Here is a 26,005-nt window from a genome sequence, read left to right on the forward strand (position 1 = left end):
TATTTTATTATTTATTTATGTTTATTAATAATTAAAAATAAAAAGTCAAAAACAATAACAAAATAGATCTTTTATTAATTGTGACTTTCATAAATATTTTGACAATGCAATTATATGAACCAACGACTATTTAAATTAAATAACGATTATTTAACAATTATTAAAAGACTTAAAAAAATATTTTACTATTGAACTATTTAATGGTCCAAATATTATGGGATCTCGAATTCAATGCCTACTTAGTATATTAATTCCCTCACTAATATATAGTTAGTTGGAATGATACATGTTCTTTTTTCTTAACTAGTAGTAATTCTAAATTTGCGTTATGAGTATATTTCTAATAAATAGATACTTTTGGTTCTCTATTAAATGAAAAAATATATATATAAAACCTTACTGCATATATATAAAAATATAAAATATATATTAAAAATAAATTAAATAATACTTATATACAAATATAAAATGAAGATTTTAGCGGCTGATTTTTGTTTTTCGCAATATATATATATATACTTTTGGAGAACTCATGGTCATAGATATACCCTTACCTAGCATTTTGAGACACTCACATCATGTCATGCTTATATTCTCCTTTCTTTATTTTCTCTCATCTAAATGCTGCATATGCAATAATGCAAGTAGTAAAATTCATATTTGATTCCATTTCATCATATTTTGCTGATATCATGTTATATATGCCCATGCATTAGTTAGTCATTTTTGAAATAGTTCCAATTAATTCTCAATAAAACGCTAGCTAGCTGAGGTTTTGTAAATGCTATAATGAGTATTCAGTATTCAGATATACACTTAGCATCCTCTCATCAATTGATAGAATAAATATTAATAACTAATTAATTATATAGTTTTATCACAATATTAAAAAAGATGCAGTCTTTTTTTATAGTAATTAATAATTAAGTACTACCCTACAAAAACTTCTAATATATATATGTGTGTTTAGAAGGAAGGGAAAAGAAAAAGCTGGGCATAGGTTAAAGACAAGATGTTGATGCTGATGATGATGATAAAGGCACATATCATAAAACACACACAAAAACTAACAGAGTCCAAAAAAGAAAAAGGTTTAATTTCCACAACCTTATATATATATATACACACACATTTGTTACTGACAGTGTGACCTGCCTTATTGCCTGAACATATTTATACTCATCACAGAGTTATCAGTCCTAATTAGCCTGCTGCTGCTGCACACAGTGTAGTAGTGTATGTAGTACTACATTCTACTACTACTTTGGCAAAAGGAAACTATCCTCTTCAAATGTTAACCCCCAATAATAACATGCTCATTCTTTAGTATATAGTATTGCTAGATGCTCCCTTTAATTTGTTTTATCACAAAGTATAACAACAACGTTTATAATCAAACATTTGTAATTTATGATTTAGAATTTAAAATAATTTTTAAAAATTAATTAATATTAGCTAAAAAATAAATATTCTATTATTCCTCCTCTTTTATATATTTGAATTAATTTTTTTAGATTTTGTGTTTAGAGTCAAATTAAATGAAATTATATATTAAGGAGAAGCAATAGTAGTTGAACAATTTTCATGTACATTCTTTATTCTTTGTATTAAAATTGATTAATGAGAAGTAAGAGAATATAAAAAAATTGCTTTTAATATTGTAAAAAAAAAATTTGGAACAACATTGAGTTGTTTTTGTTTGACTTTAAAGACTTTTTAATGGATTTTGTGTTAACTCAAAATATTTGTACCCCATATTTATTCTTTGTATTAAAAAAAATTTGTTTATACAAAAAGTAAATACTAATTTTTGACATTAAGGAGTTCAGTATTGTTTTGCCTCTATTGTGATGAATCCTTTTCATGTGTTTAGAAGCAGCAGTACTCTTATCAAAAGGCATTATATATACACTTCAATCTCCGTAAAGGGCAAAGCAGAATGTACAGCCATGTGTTTCAGCACATAAAAGATGCAAACTTAGCTCTATAACAGAAACCCTTTAATAATAATAATAATAATAAAGTAAAACAAAATAGAGAGAGAAGCAAGTGGCTGTACATTGTGCAAAGTGTTTTAAAGTTCAAAGACTAAACAGTAAGAGCAGTTGCTAGGGTTTTGAATCACATAAAAAAAAAAAAAAAAATTAGCCAAAATCTATACATACATGTAATAGAAGCTGTTCATTTGTTCAGAGTCTATATAAAGAGTTATTCTTTTGTGTCTATATCTTGTTTTAGTCTCTTAAATAATATAGACTTGTAATTATCATGCACATAAATATATGTAAAATTTGTAATCTATCTGTGTTATAATTAATGAGGATACTTTATAATGCAGTATCAATAATTAACTAACATTAATTAATTAAAAATATATAACATGAATCAAGTAAAGAGGAGACAAATTAAAATACCTGAGACTATATTAAATGACATAATCTTGTGAAGGATATATGGAGATAGAGATAGTGATGATGATGATTTTCCTAACAAGGTCATACATATAGAACTGCTTTGCTAGGTATTAGGCTACCAAATAAAAGTTCAAAAATTAAAGAAAGACTACTATTGTACTTGGAGAATGCAAAGAACAATGCAGCAGAAACAACAAGAAAGACAAAAGTAGTGACCCCCTTTATGATGAAGGTTTCTTTTCTAGCGAGAAAGCTTGAGAGACAAATCAATGTTGTTGTTGGTGTTGGAATTGGAAGAAGGAGGAGGAAGTTTTCTATAGGGTGTAGAAGTAGGAGGAGGAGGAACAGTGATAGGGGAAGCTTCAGCTTCAGCAGCAGCAATTGTGGGAAATTCCAGCTCCTTGGAAGAAGTGCCTCTGCCATCTTTTCCTGGGAAAAACTCATATTCCATGAAAACTCTGCCACACACTGAGTTTCCCTTCCTGTGAACAGCAACAACTTCCACACCCTACAATAAAACACAAACATGCCCCTTTATTCAATCATTTATTAACCAAATTCCTACTATCATCTATACATCAAATTTAATTATTAATTAATTAATCCACCTCATCAGCACCAGCTTCATCATTCTTAATAATCTCAGTGACTTCTTCCCCATCATCAAGGTTTGGGGCTTCATATCCAACAAAATTAGGACCATTGTTCCATATAATCAAAGAGTTCTCCTTCCTTGCTTTTGATCCATTCACATTCTCCTCATTATTGAACCTTGTTTTCTGAGATAAATCATGGCAATAAATAAATATAAACAAAAAGCTAGGGCAGTAGATTATTTAATCAACACAAAACAATGAACAATTAAATAAGCCATCTGATACCTACCAATGATGTTCAATTCATTAATTCATGAAACGAGAATCACATTGAAATGGAGATTAATTAATTAATTAGTTAGTTAGTTAGTTAGAAGAGTTATTAACAATTAGAGTACCTTAAGGCAAAAATCAAGAGGTTGATGAAGGTGAGAATGGTGGTGAAGATTTGGTATTGAAGTGAGCTCTGATCTCGAGGTCTCAACCAAAGGGGTTCCAAGCAAAGGGTTAAAAACTGGCGCCATTGCCACAGATCCAAACGAGGAACAAGAAGAAGAAGAAGAAGAACCGCCACTAAAGCCACTCCTATTATTCCCCATGAAATGACCAACAGCACTTCCATGAAAAACTTGTTGAGGGATGAATTGAAACCCACCACCATGGACATGGCTTCTTGGTGCTGATGGTGCTGCAGAAGCACCATACTTCATAGTAACACCACCATTGTTACCACCAAAAGTAGCTACCATGTTAGGGTAGTGATGATGATTATGATGATGATGATAATAGTCAGCAGTTGTCGAAGTTGTTGTTGGAAGAACAACCCCAGAGGAAGATGAAGATGAGGGTGAAGAAGAAGATGAAGATGAAGAGTCGTTCATCATCATCATCTTCTTCCAACACTCTTGCATTCTTAACCTTTCAAGCTGTTCAACACCTAAGCCTCTTTGTGGCGGTTTCTTTGGTTTGACACGAGCACCTTTATTCCTTCCTGATCTGATGATTCTTCCTCCATGTTCATTAGAACTCCTTGTTCTTGTTGTTTCCTCACTGAGAACAGGATTGTTATCCATCATGGGTTGTTGATCTTCATGGTTGTTGTTGTTGTTGTTATCAGTAACCATAAGATGCAGAAATGAAGTAGTAGTAGCCATGGGTGAAGGGGTAATGGTGGTTGTTGTCTTAATTTGTTGAAGAGAAAAAAAAGGAATGAAACAGAAAGTTGGAATCTTTTCAGAGAGAATTGAAATGGGTCTAAATGATCTTTTTCATATATATACTCAGTAGAAAGAATTCGACTGTGTTTAAATGCTGAAATGACATGGCCATACGTGTGTTCCTTCGTGTTCTTCTCCTTCATCTTCTAAAATATATAATATTTCATACTATATTCATCTTAAAATTATGAATTATATATCAAATATATCTTAGATATTTATTAAACAACAAAACTTTTATTAGTAATAAGTATAATATATAAGTAGGATAAACCCTAAAATTATATTCTGAACTTGTCAAATTAAATAATAATATACAATGTAATTATAGACGTATTAATTTCCATAGTTTGTTTTATATATACAAGAGGATTAAACAATATGGTATTTTGGTGTAGATCAATGCATTAATATTATGTGATCCTTGCATAACCCTATGATTACGTCACATGTGTTAGTTGCATAAGTTTGATTGGTGGTGAAAGGCAAGGTCCTCTACATTAGAGTGGGGTTTTTTAGTAGTTGTGATGAGGTGATAATCGTGTGACACGTGTCAAACTTTGAGGAATGTGGGCCAAATATGTGTTTAGTTGTATTTGTGGCATTCTCACTCTGTCAGTTTTATAACAAATTTATATGGCAACATATCATTAGGCTTTACATTATCATGCATATTGTTCGTTTTTCAGAAAGTTACATTATTCTTTTGCATTTGGTATGTTAAATATAAGAATAAATTCAATATGTGACACTAATTTTTAATGTGTTAATTAATATTGTCATTATAAAATTAACTTTTTAATTTTTGTTCTTTTAAAAGATTTAGAATTTATGATTTAAGAACTAAAATGTAGACTAAAAAATAATTAATTTTTCATATGATGGTGTTTTGCAATGGGCATATGATGATATAGTTATATGGAATTGAAAGATACGCACGTAATGTTGGTCGGTTCTAAGTGGTAAATCATTTAAAAGATGGAGCCTTTTGGCAATCATAAGGAAGAAGATATAATTGATCATGAATTATGAGAATCTCTGCCTATAGAAATAGACTTGCAATGATGGCTTTCATATTTGAGTAACAAGAAAAAGTTGAACCACGCACATGTAAAGAAGCATATATGGTTCTCTCATCATTCCATGGACCTTAACAACTTAGCTTCAACGTCATATATATATAATGTGAAAATTTTATACCCCAATTATACAAAAATATACATTATATAGGATGGAAAGAAAAGTAACCTTTTGGGTTTTTTTTTTTTTACTTTATTATATTTATATTTCTCATTATAAAATAAAATAAATAATACTTTAAGAAAAATAATTATCCTGCTATATTTGTATACATAAAAAATCAGTTATAAAATCAATCGTTATATATTTATATATAAAAATACATATATTATTTTATATATTTTAATATATATATATATTTAAATATATATTCTATACAAATAATTGATCAATAGTTAATTTTTCTGTGTGCACATAATACGTTAATTGATATATAATATAGTACAAGTTAATTTGAACATGCAAGCCAACATACATTAGCTCATTACTATTGTATCTAATTTGGGTTGATCTATTAGTTAGTTTATTGATTTATTTAAGTAAGTGTCAGATATTCGAATTTTGTTTTGTACATGTAAAAATTTATTAGCCAAGAATAAATTCTTAAATTGAGTTTTAATTCATGATAGATTAGTCATTTATCTATTGTGTTGAAGAATACCGAAAAAAAAAAAAAATAACTAACTTCTGTTGCATTTATTAGGGGTGATCACGGGTAGGGTTTGTTTAGATTTGAGGTGAAATTAGAACCGAACTAATTGAATTGTAATTAGTTCGATTTAGTTTGAATTTATGTTTTTTGTGTATGTATCCAAACAAAACCGATTAAGAACGGATTGGTTCAGTTTGGATAATTGGGTACCTGACTATCCGATAAAACAGAAATTCATAAAAAAAATAAAAAAAAAATTTATCTTAAGAATTCTGTAAATATAATAAACATGTAAAATCAATAATAGAAATAATTAAAAAATGTTAAACACTAAATACATTAAAAACTAAATACATTAAAATTTAAACATATTAAAAGGCATATATATTTTAAATTTTTATTTTTTTTATTTAATTAACACATGGTCGGATCCACGAATTAATTTGGATTCCCAGACAAGTTTTTTTTTTTTGTTTACCCAAACGGTATCCCCCAACCCGACAGATTAAGGACTAATTTGTCGCGGATCTGAGCTCCATTTAAAGGTCTGCCACTGGCCAATGAGTTGCTGCATGCACAAGGGAGGCGGGGTTCGAACTCCCGACACTTGCTTAAGCGGACGAGTGACCCAGACAAGTTATTAGAAAGAGTTATTGATTTGATTTGATTTGAGTTGGACCTAATTATCCGTTGATTTCAGAACAAATTTAATTAGTTCGGTTCGAATTTAAATAAATAATCGAATACTCAATACTCGTGTCACCCCTAGCATTCATACATTGTGAAATTAATGAAGACTCCTAAGTTGTGATAACATGAATGCAAGTAGTCATATATATGATGCCCTACTTTTGCAAACCTTAGTGAAGACGGGCTTTAATTTGGGGACCCCAAAATGCAAACCATGTGTGTGAGGGTTGCAAAGAATTTTCATTTATTTTGTAAAAGGATAATAATGGTGAAGCTAAGAGTTGAAGTAGGACCAAATATCATGAAATCAAAGGTCATGTATAAGTAACAATCACCATCCCACAATCACAATCAAAATCACAATCACAACATCAAGCACAGGATTATACTAGCGCCGCTTCTTGGAGAATAGCTAGGTTGGTCCCAACAACCTTGAAGATCACAAACTGATCCCCATCCATGCATTTGCTTTTGTGCTTTCATTAATTTCCTTGTTTTATTGTTTTTTATATTCATTTTCAAATGTATTATTATAGTTCATAATTGATTTACTTTTAGAGTAGATTGGATTGGGAGTTTAAGATGGGGAAAAAATTTTATGGATGAATTTTGTTTGTATTCCTACTTAAGAAATTGAATTAAAAAAGTTTTACCCTATTTTCTCCCTAAAGTGAACCTACCCTGAGTGTTATTATGTTTCACTTTTACCACACTTTAATGTAACAGGGTTAAACAATAATATTATTATTTGTCTTGAAGGGGGACCACCTTGACACACCTATTATTAACCTTCGAAAATGCAATCATCTCCTATATATGCTTTCTTCTTCTGCAAATACCTACTTCATCATTATTACTTAGATCATAGGGGGAGGCCAAAATAACAAATTAAAACAACACCAAAACATTCCCAATATTTCTATTTCGATCATTCCTAATTATACATCTTCACATGCTAGTTTCAAATTATTTTTCGTGTATAACCATTAACCAATTAAAATCTAATCTATATATATATATTTACAAATACAATCAGTTAATGCTTATACAATTAACAATATAAACAAGTGAATAATAATAATAATGAGATTCGAACTGAAACTGTTTGTTGTTAGTGAATTTGTCTAAACTTGATAAGTTGATTGAATCGATTTATTTTTTAATGGTTAACTAATTTAAAATAATAAAATATAAAAGTACGTTTAAGTTTTAAATATATTTTATATATAAATATTATTTTATTATATCTAATTTAACTTTAATTAAATCTTTGAAATTTTTAATTTTAGTAGTTCGATTAATAATAATAATAATAAGGGCGGGTGAAGAGGAAAAGCAGGACCCCACAAACAGCTGTTTTATATGAATGCATGTCATACAAATATAACACACTTCATGTTTCATAAATATGGAGGAATCCACCGCCCAAGACGAAGGTTTCACTTCTTGTTTTGTAGCAGCAAAAAGGGGTGGTTTAATGAGTGTGACAATGCAATTAAGTTGTGGGGAAGAGGAGTTAGGACCTAAATCAACTAATACATTATTTTAGGAGGAGGATTCATAATAAAACATAAAAATTATACACAACCAAAAACATCGTAGCACATGTCCTGAACCTGATCATAAGAGAAGCGTTGTTATTAAAAATACCAAAACTAAAAAAAAAAAAAAGAAAATTAAAGAAAAGTAATAGAAAATTGTTTTGTTTGTTGAGAGAATTGCCATAAAAGAATAGTGTTGTTAGAGTAACTGTTGGTTGTAACTTTATGCAACTAGTGAAGGAGCATAACTATTTCTATACAAAACAGCCAAAGATACCTCTCTCCCCTTTCTCTCACACATACATACCAATAAGACAATAAAATCAAAGAAGGACCACACTCACCTCCCCAGATCATTATTTAGATCTCAATCTGAACTGAGATTTCCTCTGCTACTATACTATACTCCACTTTTACCTTTCTGCCCTTACCTACCGTCCTAAGAAGACCCTTTTGCCCCCTCTCCCATCTTATATGCCATAAACTCTCCACTTTTGTTTCACAAAATAATATGAATTATTTTAAATTGTATATCTAATAAATAATATTATATTAATAAAAAAATTATATAAAACATTAGATGCAATCCAAAGATTTTATAAAATATTACTCAGGTAATATGATGAAAAAAGAATAACATCATATATATAAGGATAGATGAAGTAGATGGATCAAAGAAGATTTTGATGAAAGCAACATATATATACCATAGTCCTTAGGGTAGTGAGTGTTATATGGAGCGTGGAGGGATTCCAGGATGGATCGTAGAAACTGCTTGTGTGGGTGTGTTGTTGATACATATAGAGAGCATTGATTAAATTGCAGAGAGAGAAGAAAAAGGGCATGTTTAAGGGTCACCATCACCTGGTAGTTGTGTTGGTCCTGCCAAAAGGAAAACAATTAGAAAACAAAATGAACAGACATAAAAGCAAACATGTTTCTCGTACATGTCCCACACTCCCACCTTAGTAAACACACACCTCTCTCAGCTGTCCTCCAACTCTGTCACCTATCTATCGCATTTTTCACAAATCATCATAATATTATTCCTATAATTCTATCTTCTCATTACAATTATGCACTTGAGTTACTTATCATACAGAGAAAAAAAAAAAAAAAAAAAAAAAAAAAACCTAACCACCAATGCACTTCTCGTTTATCTTAAAGTTGGGCAGAATTGACCACCTGCGAGTTAAAAACAAGGTTTCGAAAATCAGACCGATAGAGTTAAAGATTCAAAGATTCAACTAAGTTCAACCGAAATTAATTTGGATATAATAAAATAATAAAAATGTTAGATGAACAAGTATTTTATAATTAAGTACACAACCAAGTCTTATTATACTTTAATGAACATTTCAATATATTTTTACTTTCATCTTATTTAGGACGTTAATATACATATTTATTTAGAGTTTTTGTTGTGCCAATAAACTATTGAACAAACTTGATTAAATTTGATTATAAAAAAGATTTGATTATGTAATATCTCTCATAAAATAATATATTTATGTATGAAATATATATTTTTTATAAAATAATTTTTTTGTGTTTTATTATTTTAAGTTAATTGATTGCTAAAAATTAAACTCATTTAATCAATTTACTGATTCGCTCATAACTAATTTTTAACTTAAACCAAACAACGTTGTGATCGATTTTCCGTTAAGGAAAATACTATTTGTACATAAAAATTAGTCACTAAAATCAGTCATCAATGTATTTGTATATAAATATATGTATGGTTTAATTTATTTTTAATGTGTATTTATATTTCAACATATATTTTATACCGATGGCTGATTTTAGTGGCTGATTTTGGTGTACACATAGCATAACTTGTCAGTTAATTCAATTGAAGCGACTAATTTGGTCCGATTTCTAAAAGCATGGTTAAAAACACACACAAAGATAAATGAATACTCATATCATATATTGATATTACTCATATTAGAATTGAGTAAGCATAATGCACAATTACTTAGAGAGTATCTTTATTACCTTTTTGTGAATGTATGGTGTGGATATATATATTTTGTTATTTGAGAAACACCAAGCAGACAAGGAACTTATAAGTCATATTCAAAATACAAAAGCAGATTAATTACTTGTCATATTTGTAGTGTCCCTTTTTATGTCTCTCCAATTAAATAATATAATACATTTGTCAAATTTATTGATAAAGGTAAAATTAATTTCTTTCATTAATTTAAATGTCATAAATATGTTAGTGAATACATATATTGACACATTAATATTGTGAGAACATTTCGAAATCCAGATAGTACTAAGAAAAATTTGAGTTGGGAGGCAAGTTCAGTTTGGTGATTAAGAGGAAGCATACCAAACTGAAACGTGTCACAGCCCATACAAGAGATGAAGTGGACCCCGTGGGGATATGCACGAAGACAACCCAACAAGAAGTTAGGAGTCACTGGTACCGTGGTACTAGAATTCAAGGGCTTCTACATGTGACATCAAAGTTCAAACCATCTTTTGCTCATACTATGAAGTATGAACCTTCAAAGATCAACATTGTTGGATTTGTTGTAAAGACATTTTACTCTCTTGTAGTTATGTTATTTTGGCCCCATGACTGGGTCCTCGAGATCTTGTTTTCTGTCTGATGTGTAAGGCTGTAACTGTAAGCCATAAATCGCAGGTATGTTTGGATAACAGATCCTGAAAGAAAAAAGGATTAAAAAATAAATGGCCAATTTTGTTGGAACAGTATTTTATATTTGAAAAATACTCTTGATTATTGGGATTTCTCGTGATTCAGCTTAGATAAAAGAAGAGGACAATTATTAATAAAGGAAAAAGTACTTTTGCAGTTTTGCCCATCTTTTATTAAATTTATTTTCATTAGAAACATAAAAATACGCCAAAAAAATGATGTTATTTACGAGGAACTGACAGTATCAGCATTTGGGTCGATCATGGAACCACTCTTGATTCTTGAATAAGATAAATCAACTTCAACTCGAAAAGAACCCACCGGCAGCTCTTACAATTCAATAAATGCATGTTATTGGACTTTTATTTCAAACATCCTAAGAAAATAAATAAACAAAGCTATGCGCTGGTATGGATTTTGATAAATACATGTTACAACATATGTACATTATTCGCTCTGGGCATGGGGTAACTAATGTAATGCAACAAAACTTTGCTAAGTGACAGTAAAAAATATTTAAGTATCAATTGCAGTATTAGCAAATGCGACACTTCTAGGGAGAACGAATGATGCACACAACATCCATTTTCCGGGCGCCACAAGTCGTACACGTCGCATTTCTACGTTGACTGCGACCTCTAGCAGGGCAATTCTTATTCTCTGCACCACAAGAGTTTCTTCGTTAACATGCTTTTATGTTTGTTGCAAGGTATATGTATGACTAAATAAACAAAAGGAAGCATAGGGAAAAGAAGAAACAGGTCACACGCATTCAAGAGTGACACAATGGTAAAATTCCCAGTCATTTGGTGTTGAGTCTGATCCAATGACTGCACAAAAATATATACAGATAAAATACCAGCAACTTACCTCGTGAAAATCAAATTCCGGATCTTGCGCTTTGGAGAATCCATAAACATGGATCGTTGGCAAGTTACATTCCGTGTCCTTGGGTCTGTCTTTGTATATTCCCCTAAATGCATCTGCAGTAGAAGAAAAGCATCTAGAAGTTAATCAAGGTGTAAAGAGTTAACCAGATTTAAGTTATAACACTTACATACAAAGTAGGGTCGATCAAATTAGATGAGTGACATATATTTGGATAGATTAAAGGAACATGAGATATATATATATAAAAAGTCACAGTGATCCAGTCATGAAAGGCAACCTAGAAATTCTGCAGCTTCATTTGGCAAGTTCATAACCACTTGCGTGATTGATTGAGCTTTATCACTGGCATACATAGCCCTAATGAACCTTCTCCCATCCATGTTAAAGACCTAGAACAACAGATTAAGAAAAATATTGTTACTGTACGCTGATTCAAGTGTAACTTCTGCCTTGTTTATTAATCAACATGTGAAAGTACACTAATAATGGGTATAGTGCATAGTTTTTAATCATCACTCAGTCACATCATTGTGTAGCACACAAATAATACTTCAAATCCTAAATAGACACTTTGAAAATTCCTGCTTATGTCCGCACTTCTTACCTGCTAATCCATATATAAATATTTTCAGCACTTCTACATTAACCAAGAAATGGCATCTATATATTCCATGGAGCTGCTTCCTTTTTATCATTTCGTGTGTAAAAGTTCATGAAACATATTCGAGAAGATAACCACTTAACAAGCAAGCTTACCTCAATCTTCCTTTCAAGTTTGTTTAGAACACTATTTCTTTCCAGATACTCCACTGCAAATGGGTTTAGATCATTAGCGAAAACATGCTTAACTATCTTTGCTGCAGATATGGCCAAGGGACCAACTCCAGAAAAAACATCACCTGTCAATATGATTTTATAACGTTATTATTATTATTAAGTAGTCATGAATTTTATCCAAAAAAAAAAAACCCTATCATTAAGTCAACATACAGAGAATGCTCTAACAAGTCACCAACTAAAGATAAAAAGAGAAGTTATTGCATGGAAAAGGACAAAGAAAAGGAAAGTCTTTGAAGCAACAGCAACACTTTTGTGCTGTCTGTTTTATGCAGGTCCACTAATTGTTGCTTAGTTTTTATTTTCCTTGAGACTTTCAATGTCATAAAGACTTCAAAGTAATTTTACTGTTCCCATTTTCCAGGAAATCATAAATTCAAGCAAATGTCATTTAAAAAATTAATTGATCTCTTAAATATTAGAAGCTGCTTGACTACACACTATCCAGCTACCAACAACGGGCTGTCTAGCCATCCAAGACTTCTACACCCACTCACAAAATAAATCAGTTCTTCATATGCTTAAATCTATGTAAACCAGCATGTAGCACTAAAATAACCTGAGCCCATAAGTTGTGAAAAGGTTAAATCTCACAGACAAAATTCAATTCCAAGACTTTCTCACTGATCTCATTCTCACAGCCATACTGTTTAGCAAATCTGCACCAAGACCCAAGTAGCACTATCTAATTGTGTCACCGTTAAGCACTTTTGATATTCAAACATTTGTTACAAACAATCAAATTTCATCATTGGTAGCTGACATCAGATTACGCTGAACAGCCAAATTTGTTCAAAACATAGGATCAAATGATACAGAAACTGAAATATAACATAAGTAGGCTGGTATATAATCTAAAGAAATAGATACATACAGACAACATCTTTCCGTGTAAAACCACTCAGAAGCCTTTGTCTTTCAGTTGCAAGCCTAGAACTCCAGTATCTGCATAGTAAAAAAGAAGCAAATTCCAGGTGTTTACTATGTTAGGAGATAGAGAGCTATTACATTGACATGAATTGAACAATTTTTAAAGCAAGTCTTCCAAAATATTCTGTACTGGTCAGTGATGGAAATAGAGCATACACTGTTGCTAAGTCAACCTGAAAGCGTATTCCGTTCTCAACAACTGTGGTAACTAGAGAGTGGTTTCCTGCTAGAACCTCAAGCTGCATGGTCCTGTATTCATTATGAATGGAATCAATCTTGTTCACAACTGTTTGTATCTTTGGCTTATTTTTATCCAGCACAACCTGAATATGATAGTATGTGTTAACATGATTAAGAAATTTTATGATGTTCTAGGTTACACATTTAACTTGATTGGCAAAGATATTTCTATACAAAGAACCTTTGCTATGAGTGTTTTGTATGGTAAATGTTCCTCTCTCAAATTCAGGTGTGCAATGTGACCAACGGTCTCAAAAGCTGAAGGAACAACCACACCATCAGGTAGCAAGACCTCCAGGATCTGCAACAATAATACAGGACTGACTGACTGAGAATTTCTTTTTTCACTCACAATTTGAAGTTGAATAAAGAAATTCAATAGTTTCTTTTTTAAAAGAACATATCTTCTAGAGATCATAATACAAATTTGAAATTAAAAAGTAAACATCGTATGGAACACAGGGCAAAACATATTATTTTATTTTTGAAGCACAGATATCATTTATGTAAACCATGAGGGTGAAAAGAGAATTTCATCTCCCACGACAAGAGAAAGAGAAAAATATTTACATATGAAAAACTGAACACAGATACACACAGCACAGGCTAAAAGATATTTATATTTACAACAGTGGATAACTGGATATCCTTGGTCTAATTACCTCATTCATCTGCCAATAATCATAAAACAGAGTCAACTTGCACCTAACTAGCTCAAAAGTCAAATTTGCACTCTTTTCGGCATACTCCTTTAATACGGCCTGAAGACAGGAAACGTAAACCATGTCAAAAGTGAATGGGTAAAATGTCAGAAACAAAATGTAATAATAATACACAAAAGACAGATATGAATCTACATATGATTATCCCATTTAAAACTACGAATAGCAAGATGGAAAAGTTTGACCAATATCAGGTAACAAATATCCAAACATTAATGTAATTTTTCAACTGTTTTGTATTCACTTTCATGCTAGCACAATTAAACTGAACTGGCGTAAATAACATCGACACTAAGGTCCTCAAGGATTAACAGTATAAATTCCCCACATCAGCATGAAGCTAAAATTGCACGAAGGACTAGATGGCTTGTACAATCGTACAAAGCATACCAAACACAAAACATCATATGAGATTAACATACATGCTTTCAGATGCCTAGTACCATAGCATCACAATGCTATGCCTAAAGCCCTGTTTGTTATGTTGTATAAGTATATACTACATAACTCATTTTTATTATATCTTGTTTGGTGTGAGGTGTGATATATGTGATAGGATTAAGTTACTCGGCTAACCTATTCGGCTGGTATCAATTTACAAGAAGCAATGCATACCAAAGCATAGCATCAATAAACTACTACAAAGACCAACATCACTTGGTAAGAACCAACATATCAACAATCATATTCAAGTCTTCTGAAACAGGTAAGAACTAGTGCCAGAGCTTTCTTTCTGTAATGCTCAAACCGAATTAGTTAGATTGCAGATACTAATAATAATATGAACAAAATCAGATATAAAAAGCAGTTGCAAAATGCTTGTTTGTCACAGAACTCACAGAAACAAAAGAGCCACACACACACCACCTTGATAGCCTCAGGCAAGTCTTGGACGCCGCGACCGGCGTACCGTTCATCCAGCAACAGCAACCTCGTGGAGCCCCTCCACTTCTCCCTCCCAAACTCCTCCTCAACCAAATTCCCCAAAATACCCCCTCCATTATCGTCCTCTTCAACAACCTCCACCGTAGCAAAACCGTTCTTCCCCGTGCGCCTCTCGACTTTCACCTCCTCCTCCTCCTCCTCCTCCTTCTTCTTCTTCTTCCTCTTCGGCGGCCTCGATATCTTCGCCAGGTTCCTGAACTTCACGAAGCCGCGCGTATTGAACGTCCTTGCGAGCTTCTCTCTGTACAGAACGGGGCTCAAAACGTCGCCGTCTCCCTCGGCTTGGCCGTAAATCCGTCGCTGCAACGACACGTGTCCTTCTTCTCCTCCTCCTGATTCTCCGGAGGTAACTAGCGAAGCAAGGTCGGGATCGAGGTCATCACCGGGGACGCGAGCGATGTTGCGAACACGAGGCCAGTTGAGGAGGTGGCCGCGGAGGCGAGTCTCTAAGGCGGAGCAGTGGGCGGAGGGGACGCGGAGGGCGGAGAGGTGGAAGACGCGAGTGAAGGCATCTTCACGGAGGGTGAGAAGGGCATCGTTTTGGGGGCATTGAAGCGTTGGAACGGTTCCTTTGTGGAGGGAAGGTCCGTATAAGATTGGATTGGGATTGGTGGATGAGAAGCGGGTGAAGGATATGGAAATGGGAATTAGGGAGAGGGAGTGTTTGGGATTTGTAAGAGGAAGGAAAAGGAGCTTAGTTGGAGGGGGGAAGTGAGTCCTTAGGAATATGCTCCCTGCTGTCTTCATTCAGAATCAACTGCGTCTGTGTTTCTGTTACTACTCCCGATTCTATGAGCCTATGAATATGGTTGTAGTTTCAGCCCAAGTGAGGATGATGTTGCGGTCAAGTTCTGAAAATCGAATTGGTCATCGAACCACTTTAGTTACTGATTTATTGGTTTATTGATTCAATCGGTTCAATCGTGATTCAATCAAAATAATTATTTGATAATAAAATAATAAATAAAATATAAATAAACACATTAAAACATAATTATAATTTACTTTATATATATATATATATATATATATATCAACAAAATGTTAGTGATAGCTAAATTCATTGTTTGCATTCTCTTACAGATTATATAACTTGGTTTATTGTACAAACAAGAAAACCTCATTTCAAAACATATGCACAGAATAACGGAAGGATAGGACAATGCTAATACAAACTGGAATTTTTGCACTAAAAGGCCTCTTCAAACCCACACATTCAACACATTATTAAAAAAAACACATACCTTGCATTAAATCAAGCAAACATTTCAATTTGTCTTGATATAAGTTCACTCAGTTCTAAGAATACAGTCAAATTCTTCAGAAACATATTTTTAACAAAAGAAACATAAACCAAATAAGCTCTTTTACAAAATTAGCATAAACTCACAAGCTCTAATTTAATAAGATGATCACATGGGTAAAACCAAGGTTCTGAAAACCGGACCGGTCATCAAACCGCTTTAATCACTAGTTCACTGGTTCATTGGTCCAACCAGTCCAACCGGTGGTTCAACTGGAGAAACCGTTTTAGAATAAAATAAATAAATTATAAAGGACCAAAGATGAGGGTACTCCAAGAACTCCTATTAGATGCAACAGCATTCAACATTATCACATATTCTCACACACACATACAAAGCCTTAACTCAAAGAACAACCACAGCAAGTGACTTGGAAAGAAAATGTAAACACCGAAACAATCCCAAGCATACAGAACATGTGAATATTATTATAGCAAACATAATAATAAAATAGCTCTTCTAATGCGTCTCCGAAAATATCCCAAATCAAGAAAACTACATAATCTGATCCACTTGATTCAGAAAGCTACATATATTAGAAAAATTAAGAATCAACTAAAAGAAAAAGAAAAGGAAGGCCTGGTTGATTCGATTCAATTGCCTGAGATGAAGAATCAAACAGGGCTGAGAAGCTCAAGAGTTTAAATGTTAAACCTCAATATTCAAATAACATGACTCCATTATTGTTATTATTACACCCTTCTAATGTCACAAACTCAATATATATTATAGTCCGTTGACACTTGTGTATTCACAACTTGGCCCCATCATTCTGATTCATACCTTAAGTAGAAGAAAAAGTCCCAATAAGCTTTCGCTACAATTTTATCCAGAGAGTTGGGGTTTTGGTTCGGAGTTCATGCCAATGATAATGACGAGAGGGATGAATCCGTGAATCAGTAACATAGGCAGTGCAAATTTTAACAAAGTTCACCACAATGATTAACAACAACAAAAAGCACTGAAGGAACACTCAGTAATATAGACAGTGCAAATTTTAACAAAGCTCATCACAATTATTAACAACAACAAAAAGCACTGAAAGAACAGTGAATCAGTAACATGGGCAGTGCAAAGTTAAAATTTAAAAGTTATCAATTTAAAATTTACCATCAAATACAATTAGTGAGCAAAGCCAATCAATCAAGCACTGACTAAGCATTCTGTTCTGATTCTGTGACTGGGAAGCAACAAATTCAGCAACAAATTCAAGTTACAGCAACAAATTTAACAAATCCTAGTAAAGTCCCGATTTAAAGCAAAAAGGCAAATTTATTTATTACCAATTCAGCAACATGCAGAAATACAGGGACAAGGGAAATCTGGAAAAGAGAGAACACTAAACCAAAACATTAACCAATAATCACAAAACACTAAACCTTCACCCAGCAATTACAAACAAAGCCAGCAATTACAAACATTAGCACATTATAAAACAATCCAAAACACTAAACCTTCACCCAGCAAAACCAGCAACTACAAACAAAGTCATCAGTAAATTTGAACAAAAAAATTAAAAGCCATCAGCAACTAACCAAGGTTCTGAAAACCGGACCGGTCATCAAACCGCTCTAGTCACTGGTTCACTGGTTTATTGGTCCAACCGGTCAAACCATGGTTCAACCGGAAAAACCGTTTCATGATAAAATAATAAGTAAATTATAAATAAACATCATAAAATATCTTTCAAATTTAAAACCCTACACAAACTATCACCAACTAAATGTAATTAATCATCAAAATATGCAAAATAATTGCAGTGCACAAGTTAAAGATAGACAATATTACCTTAATGTAATTGAGTCAAAAAGTAAAACAAAACAGGCTCTTTTAATTCTTTTATGCTTGTAGGCTTTAATATAATCATTAATATAATCATTATCATACAGAGGAAATTTCTTGAAGGAATTTATGGCAACCAAAATAGGCCCTGCTTTTGTCTGAATTGTACAAGATATGATTAACAAGGTTAAATATTGAAGTTAGTTAATCAAACCAAACAAGAATATTTCCCAGTTGTCTCACTAAGTCCAGCCAAATGGAAAAAACATCAGTGTGTACTATCGTAATTCTAGATCATATCTTACTTTCGCATCAGGCAGTGAAACAACAGACTCAGTTCCAGAAGATGTTGTTATCGTCACCAGCTCCTAATTCCCATTTGAAAGTTGAAGCCAACACCGAACCTTTTGAAATAACGAACTTCAGAAGTAAGGCAAAGAAATAGAAAATTCTAAACTATCCATGTCTTACTAATAATGAGAACAGAAAAACTCAATCTCTTAAACTCAATAATTACATCAGTTATCCAACTAAATAATTGGATCACAGTTATCATAAACTGATTTCAAAGCCTAGAAGCAGAGTGAAATTAAAAACATGAAGCATATAATAAATCAAAAGATCACCAATTGCAATTTTTTTAATAAGAACAGAAGTTAAGAACAATGAAAAATGAAGAAAGATTAACATTTTTCAACCCAATTTTAACAAAGCTCATCACAATGATTAACAACAACAAAAAACACTGAAGGAACAGTGAATCAGTAACATGGGCAGTGCAAATTTAAAATTTAAAAGTTATCAATTTAAAATCTATCATCAAATACAATCAGTGAGCAAAGCCAATCAACCAAGCACTGACTGAGCATTCTGTTATGATTCTGTGACTAGGAAGCAACAAATTCAGCAACAAATTCAAGTTACAGCAACAAATTTAACAAATCTTAGTAAAGTCCCGATTTACAGCAACATGCAAAAATACAGGGAGAAGGGAAATCTGGAGAAGAGAGAACAGGGAAGCGATGGTGCAGGGACTCACCAACGGTCGACGGCGAGTCAGCGACCACCCCACGGAAGGCGACGAAGCAAGAGACAACCCCACGAGTTGCTTCGGCCGCCGGCGACGAGACAGGCGAACCACGAGATGCCAGTGACTGAGACGAGACTCGAGTAACACTAGGAGGCAGAATCGAGCAGAGACAACCACGGACGACGAGCAGCAACCAACGCGCACAGCTCGAGCACTCACTGGCGGAGGGAGACGGGAGCAGCCGAGCATAGAGGAGAGAGGTGAGATGCGAGCACACGACGCGGAGGATCCGGCGAGAGGCCCGAGAGCACGAAGACGGTAGTTCTTGAGTGCGACGGACCGCGGCAGCAATCTCCCACTCCGACAGACGGCGACGACGATTGGTGGAGGCTGCTAGGGTTTGCTTTCTTTGGTGGAGGCGAGGGCATTTGCTGTAGGAAAGAGTTGGAGAAGTGGGGGATAAGTGGATAACACGTGCAATCTTTTCCCTTTCAACAAAGGAAACGACGTCGTTTTTGTAAACCGGCTGGCTTCCGGTCCGGTCTGACTGACCGGTTACCGGCCGGTTTAGCGGTTCTCGAGCGGTTTTACATATTCGACCGAATCGTTTTCTTTGTCGGTTCCCGGTTGAACTGGTTCGACTGGCCGGTCTGGTCTGGTTTTTAAAACATTGCAACTAACAGAGCCATCGAGCCATCAGTAACAGAGCAAAGAATTGAAAGCAACAGACTAATAGAGCCATCGAGCCATCAGTAAATTTGAAAAAAAAAATTTACAGCCATCAGTAGCAGACAATTAAAATTTACAACACATTACAAAAAAAAATGGAACAAAAATTGAATAACAATTTCAGAACTTCAAACGAAGAAGAAGACCGAACATTCAGAAATTAAAAGGAAGAAGCGGAGGCGAAGAATTGAAAGCAAGGCCACTAACCTGGGTTCCGTGCCGAGAAGCTAGCGAAGATAAAAACGACGTGCCGAGCTACCTGGGGAAGAGGAAGATGAAAACGACATGCCAGCGAAGATGAAAACGACATGGGGAAGAGGAAGCAACGGCGGCGCTGAGGACCTGGGGACGGTGGCGGCGATGAAGGGCTAGGGTTTTCCTTGGCTTCAGAGGTCTCCAGGGAGTGCACGAATGATTGGGGAAGAAAGGGGGGAGGGTTGGTTCACGAATGGTTCTGCTTTTGTTTTTTTTTTTCTTTTTTTTTATTTGCGTCGTTTTATTCGAACCGGCCAGTTCAGTGGTTTTCAAGCGGTTTTCTTTCCAACGGTTATAAGTATTGGACCGGATCATTTTATTGCCGGTTCCAGGTTGAACTAGTTCGACCGGCCGGTCCGCTCCGATTTTCAAGACCATGGGTAAAACCCGCGACACTTCAAATTCACTGTAGACAACAACAACAATAAAAGAGTGCATAAAAGATATCATCTTAGTCCAATTTACTTCGTACAAAGGAATAAAATGTAACAAGCATAACTTTGACATTAACCTGGAGACGGTCTCAAGAAACATGCCAGGACGTACTGGATGTGACTTCCTTCCTGTCGCACTCACCTGATTATAAGGAAAGTTATACATGTTATGTCGCTATAATTTGCATTCATGCATAAAACTTAGGGTGAGTATGTTAACAGAATCAAGATGGGGGAGAATGTTTCATAGATGAGATTTGTGTATAAAATTTTAAATAAGTTCTCACACAGAAAGAGTATATAATCCGAAGGGCTGACCGGTAGAACAGAGTTGGCGCTAGCAGAACAGTAGCTGCGGGATGGAGGTAGGAGGCGAGACCGGTGACAGTGGTTTTGAAGCTCAAATGATGGTTGCACGATGGAGGGAAAGAAAGTTGCGACGGTGACTTCAAAGCTCGAAGTTGCGATGGCAGCAGTAGCAAGCCGGTGGTTGGACGGAAGTCAGGGAGTGAGGGAGGAGCTTGATGACGATGAGAGGAAGGAGCAACTCAAGGTCAAGGGTGATGGGGGAGTGCTGCGCATTTTGCCGTTTTGGAGTGAGGGTTGGGTAATGCCGTAATGGTTAGGGTTCCTCAATCCAAGTGGCGCCGTTTTGGCAAAAATTCAGAAAATCAGCCGGATTCGGTTCGGTTCGACCGACCGATTCGATGGTCTAATACCGATTTTTGAAACTGTCGGTTTTAGCATTTGTCCGAGTCGTTTTTTCCATCGGTTTGCGGTTCGATCGGTTTGACCAACCGATTCGAACTGGTTTTCAAAATCTTGGTTATGGTAGTGCGGTTTCTAAACTTTCTATACAGAGTAATTTTTCATAACTCTTAATATTTGTATTAAATAAATAATTTTTTAATAATTAAATCTTAAAAAATCTTATTATAAAATAAATTTATCTTTCTTGTAAAGAGATTAATTAATAATACTTTTAAAATAATAAAAATTTATTAGAACTAAAATACTTAATTTAGATTTTTGGGACAGATGTGGTATTTATTTTTTTTATTTTTGCTTTTTAAGAAAGTAGTCAAAATTTTATGATATTAAATAGTAAATTTTAATTAAAATTATCAAAAAAGTATTATTGAAAAATTCTGATTGACAACTTTTTACATTTAATTAAAATTTTTCTTAGTAGAAATAGGTTTTTTTATTAAATAAAAAAATCCATTTTCAAAAAATGTCTAATTTTTTCTGATAGAAGAGCACGCAGTTAAAAGATTAAAATATTTTTTATTTTAACCATTTTTGTATTTATTAGTATTACATCTATCTATTAAAATTATATAAGTAGACAAAAAAATCTCCTTTATATATAAAAGGAGAAGTCCCAATAATCGACAAGTGCCATATTTCAATGGTTGACACATGTACAAAATATTTTTTTTTTTTTATCTCAAATGCACTCAAATGAGGACAACTAACACAAAATTTGATGGATAAAAAATTTCTAGTTGTCAACAACGTTTTCTTTCAAATGTGCTTATATTTTTTTGGTGACTTTCAAATGTGCTTATATATATACACGCATACATTCACTTTGATTTGTTTACAAAAAAATTAGATCCTTTGTCGGAGTAAGAGAGAGTATATCATTTGGTGATCTAAAAACAAAAATCTCATTAAGATGACGGAATTTTATGACTATCTAGGTGATATTAATACAAAGAAGTTTTGGTGGAGCTTCAAAATTTATGTCATTAGGATATGAAAACTTCCAAGCAAGTTTAACGAGAAAGAAGTGCAAAGTATTGAGATGATCTTGCAAGATAGTAAGGTAAGTATTTTACATATGTAGAGCATTTAAAAAAATAAAAATTATTTACCTAGAGTGTCTTATTCATACCGTTTTTTGTATTTTTGTAAAATGCTAGGGGAATAGGATGATTACTTCAATACCTAAGGCACTGGTCCAAAAGTGGAGTGGTTTGATTGTTCAGTTCCAAATGTATGCCATGAACAATTTTATTGTTGTAAAGAACACAGAATAGCACAAACAATCCCAAATTAGTGGATACTGACATTTTCACATAGGACAACAGTAAATCATATTCAAGAACTAAGCTTTTCGCTAGAAGCCTTTAGATTCAGAACCATAGTTGAGATTCTCAACACTGATAAGAATCAACAGAGCGATTTATTTGGTATGTTCCACTCCTAATCGATATAAATAATCTTTCTATTTATACAGTTGGAATGTTCAGGGTACATTTTAATGTTCCTTTCCTTTTTTTTTTTTGAAGATGTGATTGCGGAGGTGGTTAGTAAAGAGGACTCCAGGGACTTGCTTATCACTAAGGGAAAAGAGACTAAACATTTGATAGTTGTTTTGGAAGACTTAGAGTATATATTACATACATTAACTTTGCTATATTCTTATTACAATTTTTTTGGTGATTTTTTTTTTCATTTGCAAAACACTTGGGATGCATCTCTCACCTGATTTGGTAATTTTTTTTATAGGCACAACAAGATTGACTGCATTTTGTTCGGAAAGATGGTTAATCAAATACTCCCACATCTTGAGGCTGGAACAGGGGAACCTGTGATTGTTCTGCTACAATTCATCAAGGCTATACGGTGGAATTGTAACGATCTACAATTTTGAAAATATAAATATAAATAAGTCTATGTATATAAAGCTATGTGAATATATACTTTTATGGTTAAATGATTTAAAACAAAGTCTCTTTTTGATTTCTTAATTAAAGTATCAGTTCGTATTCACGAAGGCTCAATATTAAATAAAGATAGTATTGAATAAAAAGGTTTAGAAGTAAGTAACGCCTGAGCTTTTAGTGCGATCATGAGGTACTAAAAGTTAGGGTGTTACAGGAATGGTATATCCTGCATGATTGTTTTACATTAATCTGTGTTATGAAAATATTTGTTCAAGTATGTTTTTTACCAATATATCATAATGTCAAAATACAGGATAAACTTCTCTACAAAGCCACTTTGAGGTGTCAAAGATTCACATTAACTCACAGCTAAAAGAGATTGAGACTTTTAGGAGCAGGTTCGTAGAGCCATAATTCTGTTATGTATTTTTAATGCTTGCCATTTTGTTGTGGTGCTTGAGGCTCATAAAAAAAAAAGAAACTATATGCAAGTTCATAAGCATGAGTTGTACCAAAAGGGTTTATACATACATATGTGGACCGATTGATAGATAGATAAAGTGAATTAAAAAGGTTCCATCAATATAAAAAAATATATGCATATTCATATAATAATTAGTTACTGGAATATTCAATTTCTTATAATAAAATAATTAAATCAAGGAAACTAATTTTTTAAATCTGTTCTAGGTTATTTAGTGATGCACCAGCAACTTCTTCAGTCAGGATTAGCCAGAACTCATCACAAAGCGGATGGTCTGCTGTTGATGAACTAACACAAGGTGATATAGCAATGAAAACTATTGAACAAGTGCTTAACTGTGAAAAGGTAAATACTTTCACTATGTGATGCTATTTTCAAGATTTAGGAAGATAGTTTTTTTTTCATAAACTAATATTTTGTAGGAAGGACCCGCTTGAATTGCTGGAACCATTGTTGCTATTAACGTTGGTAAGAAAGATTGGTATTACAAGTCATGTAGAAACTGTCTGAAGAAAGTGGATACTCCCATTGGAGATAAATATGAGGAGTGTGGCAAGTGTGGCCACATCCATGGAAGTGATGCACTCAGGTGACATTTATGGCTATGTTCCTACAAACCATTCTCATCCTAAAAGTGTTAATTAATTATGAATATATAATCAGATTCAAGCAAATAATGGCTAACTTAAATTATATATTATTTGTTTCCTTATTGCTGAGGATGAATAACAGGTTCAAGATTGAAGTGATGGTGTATAATGGTACTGGAAGCATTAGTTTACTACTTTGGGATAGAGAAATGGTGCAGTTGTGCAGTATGCAAGCAGAGTAGATTAGGGAGCAAGAGGTACATCTTGCTTAATTCGAAATAGTTAGTCAAAATAGTATATAAAAAGTTTGGCTGAGTAATGTATATTTGTGCAGTCCGACGGTGATAATGAGTATCCATCCACTCTTAATAACATAATAGACAAAAAACTGCTACTTAAGCTAAATGTAAAGTTTGCGAATATAAAACAGTTTGTCCATATTTATACTGTGATGAAAATATGTGATGATGAAGAGATTATTGAAAAGAACACGCAAAGTGTGCTATCAACTGAACCATTCACTAACAACACTGTATGTCCAATTATTGTTTATTTGCTAAACTATTTTATATTGCTTTCCATTTGAGATTATGCTTATAATCTATAACTAAGAAATATGGTGGATTTTGGGTAGGAAGGTGGGTGTAGCAACTTGGTGCATGTTTCAGGGGATGTTGTTAATCTCGAGAATGATTGTGATCCTGAGTATAATCTGGTATGTGGTGGAGTATTCGTCGCTTTTCAAAAATAGCTTATGCCTTCATGATATGTTTACATAAAAATTATGCATGTATGTGTTGATGTTTATGGTCTGTTATATCTATCTTTATCTAGGATGTTATAGAGGAATCTATTTCAAGCCTCAAGTGTAAAACACCAGCAAAAAGAACTTCCCAACAGCTTGAAGTGTGTCTCCCAATTTGTGAATGAGACTGATGAAGATGGTCAGTTATCAACTAACAAATTCAGCAGGAAAGGATGGAAGCGACAAAAGGTTCAGACGGGGGATGGAGAATATTGATTGTTTGACAGTATTTGCTGGAAATATTTTGTACTTTGGTTATTTTGAATGACTAATTTGATTGGTAGAGAGCTTTGAACTTATGGTATGTATTTGGATTTCATTAGTTAGTTACTAAGGCTAGAAAGCTTTGCATATTGTCTATGTTTTGGATTAGTATTTTGGTATTAAACGTGTTGCCTTGGAATATCATCGCTATTGATTATTACATGAATAGCTAGTTATATGATTGTGATATTTTGACTTACCAAAAAAGAGTAGGAATTAAC

General features: G+C 33.3%; 1 protein-coding gene across 1 annotated transcript; it reads right to left on the reverse strand.

Annotated features, from left to right (window-relative positions):
• Positions 1–11,143: 11,143 nt before the first annotated feature.
• Positions 11,144–20,009, reverse strand: LOC107612912 (Met-10+ like family protein). Its single transcript, XM_016314697.3, has 11 exons — positions 19,558–20,009; positions 18,824–18,922; positions 15,355–16,283; positions 14,428–14,526; positions 13,947–14,066; positions 13,682–13,848; positions 13,470–13,540; positions 12,515–12,657; positions 12,036–12,147; positions 11,738–11,850; positions 11,144–11,527 (listed from the first exon to the last, which is right to left on the reverse strand). Exons 3-11 carry the CDS (start codon positions 16,177–16,179, stop codon positions 11,384–11,386), a joined length of 1,794 nt encoding a protein of 597 aa, XP_016170183.1. The 5' UTR covers positions 16,180–16,283; positions 18,824–18,922; positions 19,558–20,009; the 3' UTR covers positions 11,144–11,383.
• Positions 20,010–26,005: the final 5,996 nt, after the last annotated feature.

The sequence above is a fragment of the Arachis ipaensis genome, chromosome B8 (assembly GCF_059453495.1).
Source record: "Arachis ipaensis isolate K30076 ecotype BB chromosome B8, ASM5945349v1, whole genome shotgun sequence".
Taxonomy (NCBI): Eukaryota; Viridiplantae; Streptophyta; class Magnoliopsida; order Fabales; family Fabaceae; genus Arachis; species Arachis ipaensis.

What these genes read in the sequence shown, in the direction of transcription:
- LOC107612912 (XM_016314697.3), bottom strand. Translation starts at nt 16,179, where the DNA reads ATGAAGACAGCAGGGAGCATATTCCTAAGGACTCACTTCCCCCCTCCA. An exon ending in ATTATTGGCAGATGAATGAG is followed by an intron (nt 14,067 to 14,427) that starts GTAATTAGACCA and finishes TTATTGTTGCAG; the next exon opens with ATCCTGGAGGTCTTGCTACC. An exon ending in CGGAATTTGATTTTCACGAG is followed by an intron (nt 11,528 to 11,737) that starts GTAAGTTGCTGG and finishes CTTGTGGTGCAG; the next exon opens with AGAATAAGAATTGCCCTGCT.